Source organism: Hesperophylax consimilis, chromosome 13 (genome assembly GCF_061612785.1).
Source record: "Hesperophylax consimilis isolate HC1 chromosome 13, BYU_Hcon_1.0, whole genome shotgun sequence".
In the NCBI taxonomy this organism is placed as follows: Eukaryota; Metazoa; Arthropoda; class Insecta; order Trichoptera; family Limnephilidae; genus Hesperophylax; species Hesperophylax consimilis.
Window position 1 is genome coordinate 32,807,568 of NC_142848.1, and position 26,039 is coordinate 32,833,606.

At 35.4% G+C, this 26,039-nt stretch overlaps 2 protein-coding genes across 2 annotated transcripts in view; one reads left to right on the forward strand and one right to left on the reverse strand.

The window, feature by feature from the left end:
- Nucleotides 1–14,342, reverse strand: part of LOC149418832 (endoplasmic reticulum metallopeptidase 1-like) — a 34,418-nt gene extending 20,076 nt beyond the window's left edge. The window contains exons 1-5 of the mRNA XM_089638682.1: nucleotides 14,228–14,342; nucleotides 11,530–12,073; nucleotides 8,111–8,267; nucleotides 5,560–5,662; nucleotides 2,939–3,059 (exon numbers count right to left, since the gene is read on the reverse strand). Coding sequence (XP_089494808.1) covers nucleotides 2,939–3,059; nucleotides 5,560–5,662; nucleotides 8,111–8,267; nucleotides 11,530–12,073; nucleotides 14,228–14,245 — 943 coding nt within the window. The 5' untranslated portion in view covers nucleotides 14,246–14,342. The remainder of the gene's footprint in view (nucleotides 1–2,938; nucleotides 3,060–5,559; nucleotides 5,663–8,110; nucleotides 8,268–11,529; nucleotides 12,074–14,227) is intronic.
- A 1,138-nt stretch (nucleotides 14,343–15,480) lies between these two features.
- On the forward strand, nucleotides 15,481–24,014 carry Prosalpha3 (proteasome alpha3 subunit). Its single transcript, XM_089638683.1, has 6 exons — nucleotides 15,481–15,606; nucleotides 15,690–15,732; nucleotides 16,150–16,479; nucleotides 17,679–17,809; nucleotides 19,780–19,903; nucleotides 23,785–24,014. Exons 1-6 carry the CDS (start codon nucleotides 15,604–15,606, stop codon nucleotides 23,931–23,933), a joined length of 780 nt encoding a protein of 259 aa, XP_089494809.1. The 5' UTR covers nucleotides 15,481–15,603; the 3' UTR covers nucleotides 23,934–24,014.
- The last annotated feature ends 2,025 nt before the right edge of the window (nucleotides 24,015–26,039 follow it).

Consider the following 26,039-nt stretch of genomic DNA (forward strand, 5'->3'; position numbering starts at 1 on the left):
TAGAATACAGGAAATTACAAAAAAGAATATTTTGTCACACGGACTTCCTTGTGACAAAAACTATAGGCGCGATCGAGCTAGGTCTCCGTGAAAGGGCGTGTCACAATCATTGAAAGTCCATCATTGAGGCTCAATAGAAATTCATCCACGAGTATCAAGGAAGGAAGAAGTGGAGCCCATCATTACTGCGGCGTGTGAATTGGTGGAAGCGGCTGAAAGCATTACTCTTGATCTTTTTTGGAGGATTGTATTTAATTCTTTGTTCCTGTTGTTGCATAAGAAACGTGCAACTCTGTTAAATTTATCAGATTCCGACACTCAAACCTATTCCAAGGTGACGGAGGTCACATATGAGAAAATAACTACGATGTTAGATCAACATTGTGCGCGGTCTCAATCGATATTTAAAGAGCGCAAATTGTTTTTTTTTACAGCTAAACAATCACAGGGGGAATCGTTTAGAGAATTTGCAGTGAGATTAAGAGGAAAAAGTACGTATTGTGAATTCGAATCAAGATTAGAATAGAATCTACTAAATAAATCGTTGCTGTAGACAGAAAAGTCATCAACAAATTGACAGTTTTGAGATAGTGGGTATTTTATGATTGCAATTTGTAATGTCTATTTAAGGGCAATAATAAAAGATTTTTTTAATAATTATCGTTTATTTATTATTATAAAGGGACGTGGACACGGTCAAGCGGCTTGATCGCAAGCACGTAGTTTATTGTCTATGGCACTTTGTGTCAAGCATTTTGACCGTGTACCGAAGCTGGCTTGCAAGCATTGCGCAATTCTACGTGCTTGCGGCGAGGCTTGATGCGAATTTATATTTTTGTGGGAATAGACAAACGACAATAGACAAATAAATATCACGTATCATAAACAATGATATAAATTGAATAAAATTGTTATAAAATAGGTACTTAGTTATTGTTTTTGTGTTCAATTTGTAGAAATCCATCTAATTTAAAAATTCTGGAAGTATTTTAGTATTTTGTAATAATAATTACAGCGGTTTTCAAGGTCATTAATAATCAAACTGTAGAATAAATAATTTTCTGAATTTTCAATGGAGAAAACATATTTTTTGTATGAATACCGCACAAGATATTCATACAAAAAATAGCTGTAGCCTGTAATACACTTTGCAAATGCTCATGGGTAAAGCGGTACCTTAACTTGTACCATTCTTGACACCAAATTCGTTTCTTTTTATTATTTTATTCAAACATAAAGCTAATGTAAGAGCCAAGAACGCTTTGTCTTTGACAGATTCCATTTTGCCGCGAGTCACGAAATGACAGGAAGGCATAGAAGTACAATACATAGACCACCACGAAATCACAGGAAGGCGTGGCCATGCTTGACGGAGAGGCTTGATGCGGGCTGTCAAGCCGCTAAGCATAGACAATAATAGACAACAATAGACAACAATAGACAAAAAAACTACGTGCTTGCGATCAAGCCGCTTGACCGTGTCCGAGTCTCTTTAAGTTTAATAATTGCGCAATCAAATCTTTAAATTGTCTCTGTTAATCTTTAAGGTACGCCAAAAAATACATTTAGTGTTTTTTTGACAATACCAGTTTCTTAAAAAGTTTAAATTGCAATTATTGGTAGCACACAAGCTGCTAAACGGGCAGATTTGCAATCCTGATGTTCTGAAAAAATTGTCACTTTATGTCCCCGATAACTTCACCAGAGCGAGGCAACACAGGCTGTTTATTTTTCCTAGATGCAGGACCAACCTACCAATGATCATGCCTCTGGGAAGAATGACCTCACTATTAAACCTTTCTTCCGAAATTGACATTTTTCAATCGAATCTCAATCATTTCAAGAGCGAAATAATGGTATTCTTTAGCACCTGTCATTATTAATGTACCTATTATATTATATAATTAAGCTATTAACTACAAATTGTGAAATGTAATTGGTTATATATGTAAACTGTTTTCCACAATAAAAAAAAATATATATATTAGTGATTTTTTTGCGTAGTCACTAAATGAGAAACAAAATGACTTTATGCGAAATAAGAGAGGGTGTGGTAACTATTGGTAATTACTTAGTTTATGTACTATATATGTTTAATTAAGTTGGTTGGTAATATAATGAGTGAAAAACTGTTATTACGGCGACGATGTTTGCTATTGGCTTATTACTGGGAAAAGCCAAGGAAAAGATCTTAAAGAGTTTTTTTTTTCTTTTACATTAACCCCACACACGGAGGCCCTGAGGAAAATAATTTCCCTGTGGGCCTTTGAAGGAAAGGAAGAAGACGAAGTTCTGGGAAGGAATAGGGTATGAGGGGTGGGTAGGAATCTACAGGTCAATGTGTCCAGGAGTGATGGATGTATGAATCCATCCCTCCCGCTGCGGTGCAAGACGATAGTGACCAGCTAGAGAGGTCAAAGGGTCTTCCCAAACCGGCCCGCCACACAACTGGTGGGTAGGCACATCCGCAACCAAAATCTGAACACACCTCATCCGATGAACCCGGACACCCCTGCTAAGTCACCAAATGTAGCGAACCACTTGGGGTGGCCTATGGCAGAGGTGTTGGTTATATAATAAATGGTTTCCGGGGCGGCGTTACCAATACCCGCCTCGCAAATTAAAGCTGACTTTCGATGAAATTATTGGAGAATTACAGAGGAAATAGATTTATTTAATCGGAAGTTAATGCTATTAAAAAAGGGCATAATACATTTTCAAACGCGGATAAACAAAATAAAAGTGATTTTCGTCGGAATTCACATTTCGTATTAAAAAGTTTTGTAAGAATAACAAAAATAATCCAATTTTTCAACAATCGAAATTTAATAATAATAATATCGTGGCCTCGATTAATCCAAACACAGCTGATGCCTGTGACACTTGATTAGATGTATTGAATATATTTATAATTGTTATTTTGATGGTTGTTTGTTACCTGATATCTGTCCGAAGTCTCTGAATATCCTGAAATCGGTATCTCCGGGAATGAAGCCACTCTCAAATATTTCCTGCGCCAGCGACGAGGCGTACGGATAAGGCACCGTTTGGGAATAAATCTGCAAAAAAACAATATGATACAAACTCTTTATTTGCTGTTGACAAATGTCACTAAACTCGCACTGCATAAATGACAGTTATTATTTAAGCAATATTCGATAAACTTGTTAAATTCCGCCTCACACTTAATTCGCAAAAAAAAAATTAATTAACAACTATTTATGTTGGGGGAGATGGTAAAAGATGCATTTACACCTAGGACCTGGAGCCCTTCAAATGCAGTTGAAGAATTGTGGCCACGCATGTCTCGAAGCACTGCAATTACATTGTCGACCTAATGCATTCATTTTGCCTTTGGATATGGATATTTGCCAGTGTGATATTGTCTACATGTTTGCCCTTAGCACGTTGAACGCCATTGTAGAAATGAAGAAACATTACCATTTTAAATTTGAAAAAAAAATACTCAGATGGCATCGGCGACCATCAAAACGTATTCCTTTTTTTTTTTGACCAAAATTTTCCATGAAAATCAAGAAAATTAACTGCGGTCACCGGTGACCGTCATGGAGCTATGGGAGAAAAATGAAGATTTTCGTTATGAGGTCACCGGTCTTACAGGTTAAAATTCCATTTTTTGTAAGGTTGAAGGTTACGAAATATACATAAATTATTAAAATAACAACCTAAAAACCTATTTTATGGATGTTTAGATTAGTAATTAAGTTTAAATCAAGTGTTATTCTTTTTTTATTGCGAGCGTGAGGCAGAATTCGGCAACTTTAACAACATTCATTGTATTCATGTTCAAAAGACACCAATTATTTATTTTTTTAAATATTATCTGCATTTCAATGAAAAGCATCATGTTAACTAGTTACTACAGGTTTACAAATTTATCTATGCAGAGGTAACCACAAATAATGGTGCTGTTGAGAGCTCCATTGTAATGGATATTTCAATTACAAGGCCTAAAGAATTCAAAGAATTTCTCAATTGGTTTAATGGATTAGTACTGGCAAGAAAACAAGTTACTGAACAATAATAATACTGGCAAGTAACTTGTGATAAAGTCATTTATGCTCAGACTTGTCACGTGAGTGGCTCAGATGTCACATTCTTAAAATCCGATAAGCATTACATTCAACACAAGCTTGTAAGAAAAAAAAAACAGTGCAATCCGTAAAGGTGCATATATAATTGCGAGCTGAATCACGAGCCAAACCACTGCAATTGTGAATTGGGAATCGCCACCGTTCGTGGTACATTCCTTTAATTTTTTTTGTGTAAATACCACACAAGAGTCCCAACTGGTCCCAACCGTCAGTTAGACTAGTGAGACTATCGCATCCCCAATTGGGGTATGTTTTGAGGCTGAAGGTTGTGGGGAGGGGAATGAGATGGATAAGAGGAAGGTGGGGGAGTACCTGGCTATTCAGATCTAATCACCAAACACAGCCAAAGCCATTTCAAGCAATTATGAATGGTGGTCTTACATCAGGGCGTTGCTGAGAGTATCTTCCACTCTGGAATGTGCCGCAAGTACACTATATATTATTTTAAATCAGAGGTTCCCAAACTTTTTTGCACCGTAGACCACTTTCCAAATATATTTTTTTCCATAGACCCCCTCCCTGCCGAATATTGAATTTTCCTAAAAATATTAACGTCCCATGTGATAATCATTTCTCTTTTTTTGTAAGAAGATTCCCTTCCCTTACCTGTCCAACAACCGGGTGACGATATAGTTCCTCTGTCTTTACGTTGTGCAGACAGGGGCGCCCTTGTGAGGTATTACATCAAATGAAAATGGAGCAGGATAAGCAATGGGAATTTCTTTCTGTAGCTGGCCCTACTGAACTGCCCCTTAAGTTCTGTATTAGCGCTTATTCCGATCAGTTCTTCTTGTCATATGATATCCGATTCTTCAACATTCCACTTCCACAGCCAAAATTTCCTCTTAAAAACTTAATTTTGAAGTCTGTATGAAGTACATTTAAATGTTGAATGTCATTATTACCCTGGACATTTTTCAAAAATAAGTTGGGAATCTAGGAATATTCGCGGCTTCCGATGTGCAATGTTTGCTTAAATATATTAATACTGACGAGAAAAGGAACGTATAATTTAATTTATATACCTCAATAAACAACTTTACAAAATACAAATATCAAATAAGTAATTTCTCAGTCTATTATTAGTATTACGTAAACTGTGTTATTTGTGTTAGGTGTATTGTGTCATATACGGAACTCTTGAAACGTTGACTTAAGGTAAATGGGGGACCGCTCGTATGTACCCCCATTTGAATCTCGTGGTCCCCCAAATTTTTTTCTCGCTGATATAGACCCCAAGCAAGCCGATATCGACCCCTGGGGGTCTATATAGACCACTTTGGGAACCTCTGTTTTAAATGAATAAATCATGAAATAATACAAATCCATGAAATAAAATTTACTTGCGCACGGAGGGATTTGGACCCGCAACCTTCGGATTGCTAGTCGAGAGCCTTACTCCTCAACCACGGTGGCTGGATGCGTTCGTAAATTAATAATTCACCTCCATGATCCAGGGATTATTGGGCCCCGCCTGGAAGAGCACCTCCCGCCCCCCGGCCCCGCAAGCCTCCAGGTTGATGAAGGCACGAACTTCGGGGGCCCACCTGACGTCAAACAAAAATACATTGTCAGTTTTTAATAATATTACTATTGCGAAAAGAACGAAGCAAATTCGTACTTCAAAAATTGTCTCTGGTCTGATCTTTATCGCAATTCACACAAAATTGTCATTTGGTCAAATAAATTATTTGTATCAGGCTCCATTTATATTTAATAGCCTTCCAGAACACATTAAGTTGTCTAATTCATTGTGTACTTTTAAAAACAATGTTAAATAATTTGTGCTAGCCGAGGATTGCCAATTATTATTTGTATATTTTTTCATCCTTGTCCTTTTATAATGTATATCATGGGCTATTATATTTTTTCTTGCAATTAAATATCACCATAATGGTCACACTACATGCTTACTACTTTATATTGTAATGAATTGGCTGAAATTAACTTAAGGCGAAGCTTAATGCTAAATCACTATTTTGATTAATCTTTATAACGAATTGGTGTACATTATGAAGACCAAAAAATATGCTTTAGATAAATTGAAGGTTTTCCTATCGTTTTGCTTGAGTAATACAAACAAAAAAATTAATTAATCAATAAAATATATAAATATAAACAACTAAAACAAATATTTTTTCAGTTGAAATGTATGAACGCGTAAAGGAAACTGCTTTTTAAAAATACAGTATTATAGCTAAGATTATCTGTGATAGTTTCACTTGATTAAATTTTTTGCTTTCTTATAAAATTATTTACAAAATAAATAAAAACCAGTTTTGTGCTTTAAATTGAACGTTTCTAGACTTCGTTTGTCAAGCGATTTTAATGCCTATTACCTACAATACACGGTGTCCGGAAACTCGTAGTACAAGCGGGAAACTGGAGAATCTACACCACATGGGGAACCCAAAAAAACATAAAGTTTTTTGATTTGAGCATTTTCAAAAAAAAAAAAAAAAAAACCAAAAAAAAATATTTTTTGGCTATTTTAGGGTTAAAGTTTTTTCTGGTGTTTAGGGTTGAATAACAGATGTTTTAACCCTGCAGAGCAGAAATATTTTATGATTACACCGGGTTAAATGAAGGGTGATTTCAAAATAATGCTTCAAATCCGAGTTTCTTCATTTGTTTTACTTTCAAATAGTTTTAATTAGTTGGGTTCTTTGATCTTCAGTAATAATTTATAAGAATTTGATTAAAAAAAAAAAAAAAAAAAAAAAATCAACTTCAAACTCGATTTACTCGATAACGAAAGCTCAAATAAAAAAAAAATATACTACAAAATCGACTCCAAATGTGATGTAGATTCACCAGTTTCCCGCTTGTACTACGAGTTTCCGGACACCCTGTATAAGGTATACCAAGAATATACACAATTTTGGCTTGTAGCTTCCTCTTAATAGGTACCATGTAGGTACCCAATTCGTAGAAACATTAATGTTACAGCATTGTTCTCTCAATATATAATCTTTGTGTTATTTTTTAGTATTTTGTAAACAAAGAAACAATAAACATTAATAATATTTTAACACAGCACAAGCTTCATAATCAGACCTTTTTTAGTTAGACAAGCTAGGTAATTAATTAACTACAGTCTTTTAAAAATACTACAATGTAAATCATTGATCATCCGGAACTCCTTGAATGCATTTACTTGCGAGCAGAAAACAAGCTCATTGAGTTGAACAAAAGTTTAAATATCTCTTTATGCAACACAAATTTTAAACAAAACTTTAATATATTTTTATATATTAGCAAACAAGCTACAAATTATTATTGAATGATTGCATCACTAAAACCAGTGAACAGAAAATTGCTAGAAGTGGGATCTATACCAATTTAAAAGAAAAACTCGCCGCTTGACCGTTTGACTCCCATGCACCAGACAGCCAATAAAAATGATTATCTATTCAAGAAAGAATTTCGATGTTTTAAAATGATTGATCAATTCACCTGAAGTAAAGTAAATTTGAGCTTAATTCAGGCACACAGACACGCCAACAACAAACTCCTATTACATATGTTTATATTTCAATTATTGAAGCATAAGTATGTTGACTATGTAATAAGATAGAGTGTGCTGAAGTAGACATTTTCGTCAAAAGTTTAAATTTTCAGAAAGAATGCCCTGTTATTGCTCAAAAATACATAACAAAATTATTGGGCTAATTATATTATGTATCAGTTATATCTATAGCTTCTCTTTAAATTAATCGTCATTTGAGTGAGTTTTTATGATTTTGTCTACCAAATTGTATGATAACCCACTCCATTCAAAGCCCGGTAAAGAATAAGTAAGATTGATGAGGTCCACATGTAGATTCCGATGTCCTAAACTTGCTCAAACACCTCTGAAAGTAGAATCATATCATGCTTTATTCTTTAGCAGTGGCACGCCAAGAGGTATGGCCAATCTATACAAAATCACATCTGCTGACCCTGTTCCAATTGCAATGCGATAATGAAAAAAACTTAGGTTGACTGTTGCTCACTTGTGCTGCGTGATGAAGCCGTGCGAGGCCTGCATGAGGTTCTCCTCGGCGCCGTTGAACAGGAAGATGACATTGTGGCGCAGGATTCGCTCCGAGCGTGACATCACGCGCAGGATCTCCAGCATCACGGCGCATCCCGCGCCATCATCGCTGGCACCTAATTATCATTATAATTGAATTACTTATATTCTGATTTTAACATTATGTTGTAAACTGCGATTGTGTTTTAAACTTAATTCACTTTTATTTCTTATTGTATTGTGTTGTAAATGAGATTAATTATATAAATTAGATTCATGTATTTTTTCATTATGAGTTAATAATATAGTGTTTAGACGAAAAAACGTAAGGTTTTTTTTTAAGTGAAACTTCTTTATGCGCGTTATGCAATTTCGAGGACAGGAGTAAAACCAACTCATGACTGTCATGAAAAACCGTGATCATTTCGCTATAGGAGCCTAGCCAATATTATATACCTTTTTTAGGTCACTCTCCAAACTCAGCTTCGCGGTCTAGAGGCAGAGCGCGCGACTCTCGTCGTGAAGAACCGAGGTTCGATCCCCGCTTAAACTATTTTTTTTTTCTTTTTGTGATTTTTTTAATTATGATTTTTTTTAAAGTGATAAAATGCGTTTTTTAAAAGTGATAAAAGACTTTTAGATATTTTGACTATATGATATTTTGGTCGAATGCGTAATAACCGTGGTCTAGAGGCAGAGCGTTCGACACTCGTTATGCAGGACCCGGGTTCGAATCCCATATTTTTATAACTTTTAATTTTTTTTTATCAACGATTTGTATTTTCTTTTTGTGATTTTTTTAATAATAATTTTTTTTTAAAGTGATAAAATGCTCTCGTGCTGCGACTTTAAGATATTTTGACTATATGATATTTTAGTCGAATACGTAATAACCGCGGTCTAGAGGCAGAGCGTTCGACACTCGTTATTCAGGACCCGGGTTCGAATCCCATATTTTTATAACTTTTAATTTTTTTTTATCACATGCTACTTATAAATATGTCAATAGACAGAAAAAAAAGAGAGAATGAAATGAAAAGAGAGAGAGAAGAATACTAAAAGTTTCACTTCCGTCGTGTGTAGGCTTGCCACACACTGTATTTTTTTAACTTCTTTAATGTTTGCATTTCAAATTTTAATATTTAAAAAAATGATGTTTATTTCTAATAATAAAATTTGAATGCGAATATAAATTGAAATTTTCAATTAGTTTTGACAAATATATGCTAAAAACATACTATTGAAACTATTAAAAAATACGGAATCCTCTACTAGACCGCGCATCCATCTCACTGGATCTAAGTAAAATGATATATAAAAAAATTCCAAGTTATAAAACCACATTCGGACAAAGAAACTACATTTATTTTGCAACAAAACTCCACAGCATCCTTCCCCCAAGTTTAGTGAGTTCAAATCAAGAATAAAAATCTGGCTGAAAGAGGTCAGTGAAAAAACTATAAAAAACACTAAAATTGACATAACGACAAATAAAATAGAATTAAATAACTTTAATCCGCCTCAGCACAGGAAACCCTGGTGAGGAGGATTAAGAAATTACCATACTTACGGCCGCTGTTCCCAACTTTTTAATCGTTATCTAAGTTCAAATCTTTGTTTTTGCTCAGCCAAGCGATTTTTAAGCATTTTGTAGGGAACGTTCGATTTGCGTTGTTCCCAATCATTTTATCTTTGAAAATCTTAAGTAGCCCCACACACTACCGCACATTACCATAGACAATAAAATGACATCAAATTAAAAACTTTCTATGTTAAATTAATATTAAAGAGTTAATTATTGTAGCTCTTATTAATACACATTACTTCTTTTAAATACCGTAATTCATAAACTGGTATTTCATATTTTTTAAACTAACGTATATAATATATTAAAAATAAAGTGACTTGAACGTGATGCCACAATCGGGACTTCCCATTTGATTTGGCAGATCGACGTAAGTTTTTTCTCCGTGCGACAGCAAAACAAACCCAAACAAACCTTAAAATGGAGATCAAAGCAAAGCGTGCGAAGAACTTCACACAAAATGATAATGACAAATGCAACACAAAAAACTGAAACTGTGACTGTCGATTGTCAGAGTGACATTTGAACATTGATTCGCGGTATTTTTTCACTCTGTCGACACTTTTTGTAACTAGTTTTTTCCTTACATATTGCTTATGGCTAATCCAACTGTCCGGCTGGCTTAGACTGGGCGGCTTGCTTAAGCAATTATTGTGTGTTGGAATTACGTAGTGCAGTGGTGATTCGCTTAGAATTTGATTATTAGGATTGGGAACAGCGGCCGTTAAATTCACCATAATATTTTGTACTAGCTGACATGTACCCAGCGTTGCTGGGGGTTATCCTTAAGAGATAGACATATACCGTTGGAGACTTTTCTGTAGGCCTTTTAAAGATATATAATTCCCTAGTATATTATTTTGATGTATCTCATAAGGTTTAGCCAGCGTTAGCAATGTAAGCGCCCAAAAATATTATTTTTACGACTTGATTACAAAACATCAACTTTTCTCTATATATTTCTATAAATATAATATAAAGACAGATAGCGACTTTATTTCATACTATTTAGAGATGTACAATATATAGTCGCAAAAATAAAATAAACAACTGTATATATTATTTATGGCAAAATTATTGTGGAATTCTATATCAATAGTTCGGTTAGTATTATTTGTTGTCACAATTTAACCTAATAATCTAATAATTAGTGGCGAGTGGCTCCAAGAGTCGGGTACCCAGCAAAGGCATTTTTTTTTTCTCTTTCTAATGTAACATTGTCATCAAATGGCCACTCAGCACAGGTGCAGATTCAGGTCCAGCACCACAGGTTCAATCCTTTACTAGCTAAGATCTTCATCATTGCACAAGCAACATTTTACACTACAATGACGGGAATAGGAGGAATTCAAATAACGGCATGATATTCGTCATGTTCTCAATGTAGTACATATTTACATCAAGAGAGATTGGAAAACATGCATTAAAGTTAAAATTAATACAACTATGTGATATTTCCAATGTTTCGTCGCCATGTTTAATCTTGTTAGTACGATGTGACGTTTGCCAAAAATTCCTCTTCAATCTAAATACGCACAAACTATTTAAATAACCCAAAACCAAGAACCTAATAATCTATTTTGAGCATGTTTTTTCCATCTCACCCAACCTAAATAGTTTTTCTTGTTTTGATTAAGTTGAAACGAAGTATTACTTCAACAATTTGGACGTATTTAAAAATAAGCGAAGTATGGAACTTTACCGAAATATTCATTGAAGACATCTTAAAATTCATTACATTATCTTTTAATCGTTTAGTAAGAAAAGGGTAGTAAAACTAGCACTATAAATAATATAAATATGCTTATACAAACCTGGGCTGTCACTCACAGAGTCAAAATGGCAGTTGAGTAGCAGAGAGTGCTCTGAATTGATACGAGATCCAATCCTCACTACTATGTTCTGAACGTTGCGGTACACGCTGGTCAGCCCGTCGAGGAACTCTAGCGGAAAGGCGCCGCTTGCCTTCTGAACGTCCATCTGAACCACGTGGATATCTCGCGCCTCCTTTACTATCTTCTCTATCTTTCCCTTCAACAGATTGACGGCTTCCACTTCACATTCGTGGCTTCCACTAACTCGTGGACCGAGGCTTGTAAGTTCCACTAAATCTTCCATTGCCCTTTGAGCTATGAACCTGTTTGGGTTGTTCGGTTCGTCGGATCTTTTTAAATCTGCCGGGAGAATTCTCTCGATTACGACGACGGACACCATGATGCATATTACGAATGTGAAAACCCCCACGAGATTGAAGAATGTAATGGGTTGTTTGATGGCATTTGCGTTTTTTTTATTTGAGGGGGCCTGGTACACGGAAAAATCACTTGAATTGTCTTGGTAACCTCCTCTCTGACGAACCTGTAAGAAATATAAGAAAATAAAGTTAATATCCTTGATATTAGTGTATGACCTCACCCATAGATGGCACTTGATTAGTCTATTAGGTTACTCATAGATGGCGTTAGCTGTCGAGAATAAAAGGATAATAAATAAGGTGAGAACCTCAAGGTCAGGGGTCCAACCCCCTGTAAATCTATATCATTAAAAGTCCAACTGTTTTGTTGAAGCCGGATTCTTATTTAATCAGAGAGTTTGTGAAACACCTCGAAGATACAACAATAATTATACTAAAAATATATATTATTTAGTCCCTGTCTGGACTGCCCAGATCCAGTGAGAGTATGGTATGCCCAACAAGGAAGTGGGGAGGATAATTTTGATTCCGAATCGTGGTCTCTCACCAGGGAGAAACTTAGAGTACCTAGCTTCCACTAAAGTACATATTCCAAACCTAACTCCAGTAAAATACTGGCAGGATCAACAACGCTGGCCACTAGAAGCCCTAGTGTAGCATGTTGACATTGTCATTCCTCTCAATAGTGGAGCATTCTATAGAAGCAAACGCTTGTTGTTTATTTGAAATTTGAAAAACTCATGTAAACAATTAAATAAAATAATTGTTTTGTATTTTCTCATGATGGAATTTGAGCATGCAGCCTTTGTGACCAAATCCAATTAGCTTATTGCTCTGTCCGGAGATTGTCAAAAGAATAATCAATCAGAATAAGGAACCATCTATGTGAGTAATATATCCATGGTCTACAACATCCACATCAGGGTTGCCAATTCGTGGAGAATAGCCCAAATTACGGGGATTTTTGAAGATTTTTCAAGAATTGAGTTTTTTGCGGGGAGAACATTTTTTTGGGGAAAATGCAGGGATTCTAGGCATTTCTTGATTAACCAACCATATTGAAAAATAATGTTTACATGTTGATTGTTTTGTTAACTGGGCCATAATGTATTCACGCCTGTATTGCAGCTTTTCCTCGCCATACATGTTACTTGTCTATTGACAAGTGCATATATTCAATATACATGTATCATTATTTGGCCTATTATGTAACTTACAAATAAATAAATAAACAAAATAAATAGATGTGAGAATGTACTATATTTTGTTTTTCTTCGCAACAAAGTTTTTAAAAAAGTCTATTTTTAAAGCCTTTTGCCTTTTGTAAGAGAAAATCCGAAAATGTCTAGATTACAAAAAATAAATGCTAATTCCATTTTGGAGGTAGAAGAACTTGTGAGGACTTTGTGGGGAATTTTTACATCCCTTCATCTCTTTTGGGTATTTTAGAACATATGCACAGGAAACCCTCGTCCACATTCACATTTGAATCGATAAAAATGTTGTAATTCAGGTTTAACTGCTAAAACTGCTAAATTGTTCATCAGGTGCGGTCATGGATGCATTTTTGCATCTTAATCAAAATTATCATCAAAATTATTTTCACTATTAAAATTATCCAAACAGTAAAAAATATACAGTTATTTAAGTTAGAAGGTCTCTAATGATAAATAAAAAAATGGACTGGAGTTCCTTATTTTGGCATAATGAATTTTTTTAATCAAGTAAATAATAATTATGTACAAATATACATACTATTAAAACATTTTAATTTTATTCAGTTCACAGTAAGTACCATTTGAATAGTTTCATCCAAAAAAAACCTTATCTTTAGTTTTCAGATTTGCTGATAAGATTGTGATTTTACTAATATGTGTGACAATCTATGTGCAATTATAAGCTAATGAGGCCACTTAAAGCTTATCAAGGGATTTATTTGATGGAGCGGAGGATTATAATATTAATAGCCGCAATAAAATCAAATTAAATAGATACCTATAATGCAACATAAATACACTGAATTTTCTATTTTACATTAAGATTTTTTATAGATTTATATCTCTGTTATCAAAGAAAAATCAGATTTTAAAACTTTACAGCACGTTAAATTGCATATCAATCAATATCTATATGAAAAATGATTACTTCATTAAATATTTAGAAAACTCCTCCAGAACTTATTATTGCAATTTTATACGTATAAATAGGAAGGCAACATATTTAGTTTAACGTTTTCATTTATAAAACGGCCAAACAATACAGTGGATAATAGAATTTCAGCTTAATAAACTCGATCAGGAATGGATAAATGATTTTACCTGCGACCACTCCGACATTGTGCAAATCGTAATTAAAGGCACATTAAAACACGATAAAACTGTTGCAAGAGAGCCGGGCAAATTACCTGACGGCTTTAATTATACTAAATATTTATACATCAATCCAGCATGCTAATTAATTAATTTTAAATAGTTTATTTCAAAGTGCCGGGACTGAAAAACACGAAATGACAGACCATGACAGACTGACAGTGGCCGGGTGGGTTGCTAGCATAAATAAACCTGGTTGCTGGTTGCCACTTTTAAATATCTAAATTTAATTTCTACGCTTGGAACACCATTAAAACTATTTTATGCTTTTCTCCAACCGCAAATGGAGTTTTATCTAAGAACAAAAAAATTTAAAGTTTTGTTTTCCAGTGTCAAGTTATCGTACACCTTGATATGGTTAACTTTGCAGGCGACCAGCAGGAACTAACGAATGAACGAACAATTTTTTACATGCATACTTACCTTCCTACTATTCTTTTGCATCCATGAAATCTATAATAGCGACGCCACCGACAGCTGTAAAAGTGTTAAGCTGTATGTTTATGTGATATTTCAACTAACGACCATTTTCTCTCAAATGTAGGCAGAGCGGATATACCACACTTTTTGTCTCTTTCATTCACAATCATATTTCGGCTTTCATTTACTTCAAAAACTATTATTTGAAACATATAATGTAATCATAAGAATAGGAACTTTGAATCCTGATGAAGAAACCATTTGCTTAAACATGTAGACAATTTTTATTAAATATTTGTGTAAACAAAGTTTGTTATTTTATTCAACTAAAATGTCATTTTGCTATTATTGAAGAAATAAATATGTATAATCAGTAAACTTTTCTTATTAGATGCAAAAAGATATAATATCAAGCACGGTATTTCAGAAAAATTTATTTTTCTAGAAAGAAAGTTCTTAGTGTTTGTGGGGAAAGGAATTTCTTTATTATTCAATTATACTATAATAATTTTTCGCAGTAGACAAAAAAACATGGGCTAGATCGTTTCCTCGATTAAGATAGAAGAAAACAAATTTAAGGCCAGACCATTTACAAAAAAATACTTTCCGCACGTTTTACAAAAATTACTGAATGTTTTTTTATTGGTTATTACTTACCTACTATAAAAAAAATAGCACGGCCGAGTACGCCTTCCCCACAGAAATAATATAAATGTAGACACATGTAAAGTATTTATTATTGGCTGGCTAATCGCATGCCTTATAGCCAAAAAGTAAAAAGAAGATAATATTACAAATCCGGCGCTGTCATCTTCTGTAGCTTTTTCTTGTATTGGTTAGGTTGTTTGTCAAGCGTTTAAACTAAGTTTTAATTTTAAAATTGTTACTTTTCGTAATTAGTAAAAATGGTAATTAAACGTTTGTTATCGTAATTTACTTTCCGCTAGGCATAATGTGTGTAAACTAATGAGAGTGCTATACATTTTTTCAGGCTCGCCGATATGATACAAGAACGACAATATTCTCCCCCGAAGGTACAATTACTTCTTAATTTAATGTTTTACCTGATTGAACAATGATTCTAATGAAATTTCAACAACTTTCATTCTAAGAAATTATTAAATGCATTGTTTATAACCTCTAACAATTTTGCACAATCATCTGACACAAAAAGTCTTGAAACAGGTGATGTGATATCTTTCTCATTTTGATGTATCCCGTCTAAGCTAATAACAATACCAAAATGTGTACTATTTTACCTGTATATAATGCAATGCCATTTGCAGGGAATGGTAGAAATGCCATTAGTATTATGTCTTGCAAATATTTTATAATATAATATATTGTCCTCTCTGATTCGTGATCACTGTGTCATGATGCTGATCTAGGACAGCAAGTTTAAAAATGTATCGGTGTTTCAAAACGAGTACTCATTTTTTTTATTTTACTAGGCCGCCTGTACCAAGTGGAATATGCCATGGAAGCTATCAGCCACGCGGGTACCAGTCTGGGCATCCTGGCAACTGACGGAATTCTATTGGCTGCCGAAAGACGTAACACAAACAAGCTCCTAGATGAGGTGTGCTTCTCCGAGAAGATCTACAAACTCAACGAGGATATGGTGTGCAGTGTGGCGGGCATCACGTCAGATGCCAATGTCCTGACTAATGAACTGAGACTGATCGCACAGAGGTATCTGCTGCAACATGGAGAGTCCATCCCCTGTGAACAGCTGGTCTCGTGGTTGTGTGATGTGAAACAAGCCTACACCCAGTATGGAGGTAATAATTATCACTATTTGGATTATTTTTTTAGTGCCAGGGCTGTTGTGATAACTTTGCTTTTCTCGTATAGGTATCTATCGCACACCTGGAAATCTGAAAAAATGTATATTAACTCTCTTCAATATTTATTCCATAATATCAGGTGGGAATGCTGTCATTTCTCTTCTGCAATAAGAGGTAGAGTCGGGTCGATCGATCATTTTACACAACCCACTAGCGAAGTGGTCGTGTCAAGTGTACCTGCTCTTTGATCGGTTACTTTTACACACGGAAAAAATGCCATGGAGTAGAGAAGAGACATTGATGCAGGCGCCTCCGACTGCCGTCAAACGAAAGTATCCGAAACCCAAGAAACCGTCACTCAATCTTTGAGCGGGTACTTTGGTTTTGACGTAGGTAGGTATTAGGTAGATTCGAGGTGCCCAGTCTACAAAATTCTTACATATATGATTGTTCGCCACACTATATCCATCACGGGACACTGGTTCTGAAGATCAAATCTTTTTTGAAAAGGTAACCCAATAGCTCATTGGTGGTTTGTGAACGGGTAGTTCAAGATCAACTTATGTAAGGCTGTCCAAAAAAATTATAATTAATGTTTCTTTGACGCCAGTGCACTGGGAGAATAATTTTCCTGTTTCCTACAACATGGTTCTTCGCAAGGCTTAGGTTCACTCCTTCTATAAAAATCCATTTCACACAGCATGCCCAGAGATGACCTTGAGGGGAGTTAATATAATACGGTACTGCTGTAAAACCTAATGACGCGATTGTGCAGCGAATAAACAAAGAGTCAGTGGTGATAGGGGAATATACACGGTGTCCTTAAACTTGTAGTACAAGTGGGAAACGCATTTTAAACGTCATTATACAGCTGATATGAACCCTCTAGCGACCGATTTTTTTCAAACTTTAGACTTGATTTACTTGAAAACTAAAGTGTATACCTTAAAATCGACAATTGTGACTAGATTCACCAGTTTCCCGCTTGTGTTTCCGGACGCCGTGTATATTATAATGTTAAAATATATGAGTAGGAGCTGATGTGATGCAAAAAGGACAGATCTATGAATCCTAAATGTATCCTAAACTAGTCATGGCCTTTATTACCTCAAACTTTCAGTCTTTCAAGTAGACAGGTTGCACACTGCGCAGGCTTCGCTGAGATTAATACTGTTTGCGTGTTTGTTTGTCAGGCAAACGCCCGTTCGGAGTGTCCATCCTCTATATGGGCTGGGACAAGCACTACGGATACCAACTCTACCAGTCCGACCCCAGCGGTAACTACGGAGGATGGAAAGCCACTTGCATCGGCAACAATAGCTCGGTAAGTCGCCTTCCGTTATATCCTTCCTCTCCTGCATCATCGGAGACTCTAAAATGAAATGCCTCCATTCCTGTCAATCTTTTTTGTTTTTTTTTTTTTAAATCAATTCCACATAGGAGGCATATTTTCCCTTTAGGGATGCTGTGTGGAGGGTATTTTTAAGGAAAGGAAAAATAGGGGTCTGGAGGTCACTGTATCCAGGAGTGACGTATGTACAAATCCATCCTTCCTACTTATATATAAATAATATACTAGCTGTACCCTGCCATGCTTTGCTTTGCAACAGATGTCGCTGTTTAAAAAAACGGTTTTACCTGTCACAGGTGACATCTATATATTTATTTATATTGCGGAGACGGTTTACATATAGTTCCAGTGAGCACTTAGGCCATAGGCCCATTGTACCTCATTTCTTTAACAGTCACCTGGTCCCTTTTATAAAGTTCACCAGGGTTGTCATTGGATATGTGGCTATGTCTTCTGGTTCCACAATGTGTCATTCCAGGTCTCATCTCTCCTCTCCAATCCCCTTTGGTTCCCTGAAGACCCCACAAGAGAAGAAAACCTCATCTCTCCACTCCCCTTTGGTTCCCTGAAGGCCCCACAAGGGAAGAGTTCATGGAGGTGGCCTCAGCTCAATCATGACAATTCATTCATTCAACTCATCATCAAAAATCGTACCGTTTTCCGTACAAACTTTGAGGAACCAATGACGGTGATAGAAAAAATATGCATAATTCCATTATTAGTGTTTTATTTAATTAAAAAATTAACTTAACACAAAGGTGAATACCTAGTTTTGTTATAAGGAAGCAAAACAAACTGTTATTATTCAACTAGCTGTACCCCGCCTCGCATTGCTGTGGCTTAATCTGTCTGTGCAAATAAAGAAACAGTAGCGCGTGTTGCTTTTACGTCCAACAGATATATTTAAAACATGCGCTACTTAAAAAAAAAAACATATTTTTACCTTCGAACGCAACGTTGTGTCAAAATTTCAAAGCAATCGGTAAAGAACTTTCCGAGATTTATTATTTTTGAACAAACGAACATTTACATTTTTATTTATAAAGATTCTGTTGGATTTTTGCAGATAGAAATTGTCTGCCGTCGCCCCTCTAGATTTCCTTAACACCTCCTAAATTGTCTGCCGTCGCCCCTCTAGATTTCCTTAACACCTCCTAAATTGTTTGCCGTTCGCCCCTCTAGATTTCCTTAACACCTCCTAAATTGTCTGCCATCGCCCCTCTAGATTTCCTTAACACCTCCTAAATTGTCTGCCATCGCCCCTCTAGATTTCCTTAACACCTCCTAAATTGTCTGCCATCGCCCCTCTAGATTTCCTTAACACCTCCTAAATTGTCTGCCATCGCCCCTCTAGATTTCCTTAACACCTCCTAAATTGTCTGCCATCGCCCCTCTAGATTTCCTTAACACCTCCTAAATTGTCTGCCATCGCCCCTCTAGATTTCCTTAACACCTCCTAAATTGTCTGCCATCGCCCCTCTAGATTTCCTTAACACCTCCTAAATTGTCTGCCATCGCCCCTCTAGATTTCCTTAACACCTCCTAAATTGTCTGCCATCGCCCCTCTAGATTTCCTTAACACCTCCTAAATTGTCTGCCATCGCCCCTCTAGATTTCCTTAACACCTCCTAAATTGTCTGCCATCGCCCCTCTAGATTTCCTTAACACCTCCTAAATTTTTTTTAGCCTTCTTCTGCCTCCCTGAAAGCGCCACAAGGGGTGTTTATCACCCACTTAAAGAAAGACTGATCTAAAGCAAAGATTTTTCATGTGAGTCCCAATATAATTTCCATATAGGGATTGGTATGAAAACGCCCTTCTAGACGCCCACTTGGTCATCATTTTCAGTGTTTTGTCATCTGTCTTGATTTCTTGGCCGGCTCATAACAATCAGCTTCTCAGACAATGTATATTATTTGAAAGGTTCTGTTTATTTGTTGTAGGCAGCAGTATCCAGCTTGAAGCAAGAATACAAGGAAAATGAGACCAACCTGGCGCAGGCCCAGGCGCTCGCCGTCAAGGTTCTTAGTAAAACATTGGACATGACCAAAATTACATCTGAAAAAGGTAATTTCCAACTTACCTATACAGTAGAACCTCGTTAATTCGAAATCCACCGGACATCAAAAATCAAATTTCGAATTAACGAATTCCCACGTAATTCGAAATTTTATGAAGAAAAAAAAAAAAAAAAAAGCCGAAAATCGATTTTCTCGGCCGCCTCTTCAAATCCAGGTGGAATTTTAGTTGTAAATTCGTATTAATACCAATTATTTCTTTATTTTCGCGGCCGATTACCGTAGCGGCGGGCCCTTTAAATTCAGATGTTCGCAATAAATTCGTAGAAATGCTATATATTTACGCGAAAATCGAGATTTCGCTGCCGATTACGGTCGCGGCCTACCCTTTAAATTGAGATATTCGTAAAAATACGATATATTTCCGCGTAAATCTAGATTTCGCGGTAATTTTCCGTCGCGTCCGGCCCTTTATTTCAAATATCCGCATTTAAATTGGTAAAAATACGACATATTTCCGCGTAAAACGAGAATTCGCTGCCATATTCCATCGCGGCCGGCTTTTTAAATTCAGATATTCGAAATAAATTCGCAATAATACGATATATTTCCGTGTAAATCGAAAATGCGCGGCCGATTTCTGTCGCGGCCGACCCTTTAAATTCAGATATTTGATGTCAATTCGTAAAAATATGATATATTTCCGCGTAAATCCAATTTTATTGGCAGTTTTTCGTCGCGGCCGGCCTTTCAAGTTCAGATATTTGAAGTAAATTCGTAAAAATATGTCATATTTCGGCGTGAATCGAATTTTTTCGGCCGATTTCCGTCGCGCCGTATTTTTTAACTCTGATATTCGAAGTAAAGTTAGTAAAAATACGATATATTTCCGCGTAAATTGAAATTTCGCGTCCGATTTCCGTCGCGGCGGGTCCTTTAAAATTCAGATATTCGAAATAAATTCGTAAAAATACGATATATTTACGCGTAAATCGAGATTTCGCGGCCGATTTCCGTCGCAGCGGGCTATTTAAATTCAAATATTCGAAATAAATTCGTAAATATACGATACATTTACGCGTAAATCGAAATTTCGCGGCCGAGTTTCGTCGCAGCCGACCCTTTAAATTCAGATATTTGGTGTAAACTCGTAAAACTACGACATGTTTCCGCGTAAAACGTATTTTCTCGGCCCTTCAAACTCGGATATTCGAAATAAATTTGAAAAAGTATGACATTCCAGTGTAAATCGATTCAGATTTACAAGATAATAATACTAATTAGGACGATGTATAACCACGTAAAAATACATTTTTCGGCGTTTTACCGCCACGGCTGACTTTTAGATTCAGATTTACGAAATATTATGATTTATTTTCGCAAAAATCAAATTTTTTCGAATTACACGAACAAATTTTCGTGCGCGGACAAAAATACATTTCGAATTACGAATTAACGAATTTCGAATTAAAAAAATTTTTGTATGAAAAAATTTTTCTGCGGAAATTTTTTTGGCGAAAATTTCGAATTACGCGTTTTTTCGAATTATCGGGGTTCGAATTAACGGGGTTCTACTGTATTACGGTCTGGTTGAATGAGCCTAGCGAAGTCCTCTATAAACCGTTTGGTATTTTATTTATCTGTAAATTTGTTTATACGCTCCGTTTTCGGTTTCTAAAATCTGCCACATCCACTTTATTATTAAAGCTAGCCTTACTTTTACTAGATGGCTAACTTTGATAACTAGATAGTCGACTCATTTGCGTATTCAAAAATTAGCTGCCTCCACTTTATTATTCAAAACTTTACGTTTATAGGTGGCTAACTTTGACTGAACTTTAAATATTATGGTACCTACCTGAAAAAAGTTTGAATAAGAAATGTCATTGAGATGATGATTTTTCTCTGGACAAATTGTGTAATTCAGCTTAATGGAGAACTGAACGCAGTGGCGCTAACGAAATATTGTCTAAAGAAGTGAAGCTAGCAGTCCACGGTGGAGTGCTGGTACCTACCCTGATGTATGGCAGTGAAGCATGGAAATGGCACAGGAAGGATGAAAGTAGACTGAATGCTGTGGCAATATATCCCTGAGGTGTATGCATGGTAAAATCGTGTATGTTCGTGTGAGAAATGCGCAGATATGCAAAATAATGGAATTTTGATGTAAGCGTAATGAGTAAGATTAAGAAAGGGATGCTCATGTGGTTTGGTCAGCTAAAGCAAATTAACAAAGAAAGGAGTGTAAGAAGAATATATGAATCCTATAATTTCTATACCCGCTATATCCGATTTTTTGACAAAATGATCTGAGTATGACATCTTGTTCACATTTTTGCGAGCAACAAGAGGAGCCTAAAATTGAGTTTCAAAACCCTCCTTATCGCGACCAAAAACCATGTTAAAACTGCGAGTGAGAAACCAAATCCGCTATATCATACAGAAAGTTACTATCAAAACCCGCTATATCGGATTCAACGAATCGCAAGCAGTTATTTTGCCAAAATACAATATGGCCGCCGCTCTGACGCCACGCTCGTGTGTCAAAATGATCTACGCGTGAGTTTCTAAACCCGCCATGTCGGCTCAGTTGACTTTCAAAATCACGAAGTGAGTATCAAAATCCGCTATATCCATTTTATTTATCGAAATTTTATTTTTTTTATTTATTTATAGAATACATGATAATACAATAATACATTTTCTTACATGTGATACATTAAATCACCACACTAGGCGACTGCCTGTCTCGTGGCGACCAATGGTATATAGTTAGTATGTGAGGTCTAGTGTTAACATATGAATTAAATATTTATACATGTTTAAAGTATGAAAGATTATATTAGAATGAATTATAATGGAAATAGAAAATATAAAAATGTTAAAGTAGAAAGCAGAAGACAAAAAAAAGGAAAATAAAAAGAATAAAGAAGAAATAAAAATAAAAGAAAAACAAAAAAATAAAAAATTTAGAAGTCTAAGACATGCTATTATGCAGGAAAAGATCAAATACATAACTCTCTTTTCTGGTTGTGTAAGTGTACATGCATGTATGAGCGCTTAAATACGCGTGTACACGCATACATCCACACACACACTTATTCATATTTATAGATGCATACATATTCATACAAAGATATACAAATATATATGTATACATACATACATATACATATATATATATATATGTATGCATACATACATACACACATATACACATGCCTACTTGTACATAGTTGTTTATTCACTATATCACTCATTTTTTATGACAAAAATTGTTTTCTTATTTTTTTGTATGGTGATAATATTGAGCAATACAATATGAAATAAGACATTTTTTAAGGTTATTATGATAGAAGCAGAGGAATCTAGTTCGGAGTGTAAGAATTTATATTGAGTACACATATAATTATTATTGCTATGACTCATATAAAAAGTTGCCAGGAAAGTAGTGATAATTAGATTATATACTTGATTCTCAAAAGATATTAAAAGACTTGAGATTACTTAATTATTGCTAGACATATATAGAAAAATAAATGCTTTTCGAAATTTTATTACTCCAATTCATTATATAAAAAATTGTAATGCTTTTACTTATGTACGCTAGAGATGTGACAGTTTTTTGCGGTTTTCTCCAAATCAATGAAAGTTGATATAGCGGGTATAGAAATTACACGACTCATATGACGCAAATGTAAATGGTTGATGTCAGGGACGCCTGAGGAAGACATGGAACGATCAAATGAATCAGATACTTTAGTCGGGCTGAGTCAGAATAACAGAAGAGTATGTATGAATGTGAAAGAGGCAAGGAGTGTGTGCCAAGACCGAATTGTTTGGCGGTCCGTCCTCTCTGTCCATCCCTGTTAGTTAGTTTTTGTAGTTCCCGAATACACACAATAATAAGTTGATTTAATCTGTCCACAGTTGAAATGGCCACACTGACCCGGGAAGACGGCAAGACCAGGATCCGGATCTTGTCCAACGCGGAGGTGAGTGCGCTCATCACGGAGTTTGAGAAGGGGGAGGCGCTGGCCGAGGCAGCCAAGAAGCAGCAACAACAGAAGCAGCAGTAATGATGTCCTCATTTATCATTAAGAATTTTTATAAAAATAAAAAGCATTGTTCATAATCTGGTATTAAATTTTTTTTAAATATTTTTTCTTTTTATTTTGGTGTTGCCACTTTTTCCATAGTAACGTCCCTTGAGTGAATGAGAGCAGTGACGTGATGCCCCAAAAAAAATCTTCTGATAAGGTCCAAAATTCAGAATGCAGAACTAAATAGAATTTATTTATTTACAGTACAAGTAACTTTATACAGAATAAAGCATTTTTTACAAAAAGAAAATTACAATTATACAATGTAATAATATGATAACTAAAATTTACAATCAGGTTGTAGGAAAGAAAATGTTAACCAATAACTATTTTCAAAAAATATGAGAAATGATTTTTGTAAGTTATTTCGGTGCTATTAAAAATATCTGCTACTTCTGCATAATGGTTACCTAAGCTGGGTATGGGTGGTACAAGGGAGTTTATAAGCAAATTGGTATTGACATTATTGTTCAGGGGGATATAACTGATCGAAAATTGAAAACGTGAATATTGTGATGTCATATTGTTGCCTAACTATATCCACAAATGAAATTCTATGGAATAAACTTTCAGAGTTTTTCATTGGTGTATATTATAATAAGTAGGCTCCGAGAATTTTACTGTCTATATATTGGCATATCTATGGTTTTTTAGGAACAATTTGTTTCATACAAAAAGCCCGAAGATATCAATCTAGTGAGTGGTTTATTTATGTTATTGTTGCATTGAAAGATAGTTTTAGTTTGCGTCAGGGGGGTATAACTCCGCTTCAAAACGTCAACACAAACTGTAGCCATTTTGAAAATCTATGTTTGTGACGTAGGCAATGCTTATTTTTTTTGTTTTTCGCTCACTTTACCATAAGACTCGTGCGCCTGAAAGAGAGGGTTCGCAAACGGTGTAATGCGTGTTCTCGCCGCTAGGTGGCCGACTCATGCTTCCCGCCATTTCACTTCCTCTAAAAAACTGTAAGAAAAGTTTGACAGACGCCGTTGTTTGTCATCATAACATTGTCAAACATTTTTAAATATCTGGTGGTGTGAAACAGTTGATTTATGTGTGAAAATGCCATAGACATATGAATATTAGTAGACCTGCCCTAAGTGATTAAAAGCTTATTATCCCCACTCCCCATACCGGTTCCATTGGAGCCGGCTGTGCTCGCGTATGGCCTCAAGTGAAATTTGAAAACGTGACATCATCATTCTTGTGCGAACTATGGTCGAGGCATCATCGGTTCATTTTACGAAATAACACGGCAAAATGTTGACTTGTACTATGAAAACTTGTAAAAATAGATGTGAAAAAGAGAATAAACCCAATTGTCGTATTACATTCCATATATAAGCATTATTTTACTTTATTTTAAGCATATTTACATCGTATAATATGAATCAGTTGTTACTATCACATCGAGAAACGTCTGGACGCGAAACACAAAGCTGGTTGGTTGCTGGGAAGTAAATTATGAACATTTATAAAAGTGTCTTAACTAAATACTTAAACGAAATATTCGACTCTGAAAATAGAACCGAATTTTTTTGCCGAATTTGGACTTCGCAAATTTGTTCATAACGTGGCGAGTAATTTGCGCTCCCGTGTAAAAATGTCTATTCATTCAAAAGCAGATTTTACTTTTAAGAAGTAAATGGTGATATTATAATGCGAGATGCCTATTTACTGTCAGATTGATTTATTGACGAATCACAGTCAGCTTCACTCCCTTCGTTCTTCAACAGTTGATTTTACCCCTCGCCATTATCTTCTCTTCTATTAATTCCTATGTCTGTGGAAAATGCCTACCGATAAAGTCCTTAAAACGTGTTGTGTGAAAGGATGTACGGAGAGAGACTATTCGACACAAGTTTCCAACCATAACCTCTGAGAGTCCATTTCGAGAATGGTGTTCAGCACGTATCATGACTACATCCTAAAAGGTATTCTATACTGCATCAGCCTATAATAATAATAATATGTTTTGTTAATTCGGTTAATGTAATAATTATATTTATTTCAGAACGTAACATCTCAACCAGCAGCGTACCAGTTGCTGCACAGGGGATGCTAGTAGAAAATGAAGGT

Excerpts from the sequence above, each read along its gene's own strand:
- Prosalpha3 (XM_089638683.1), top strand. Across the intron at positions 15,733-16,149 it reads GACAATATTCTCCCCCGAAG|GCCGCCTGTACCAAGTGGAA; the intron begins GTACAATTACTT and ends TTATTTTACTAG. Across the intron at positions 19,904-23,784 it reads CAAAATTACATCTGAAAAAG|TTGAAATGGCCACACTGACC; the intron begins GTAATTTCCAAC and ends ATCTGTCCACAG.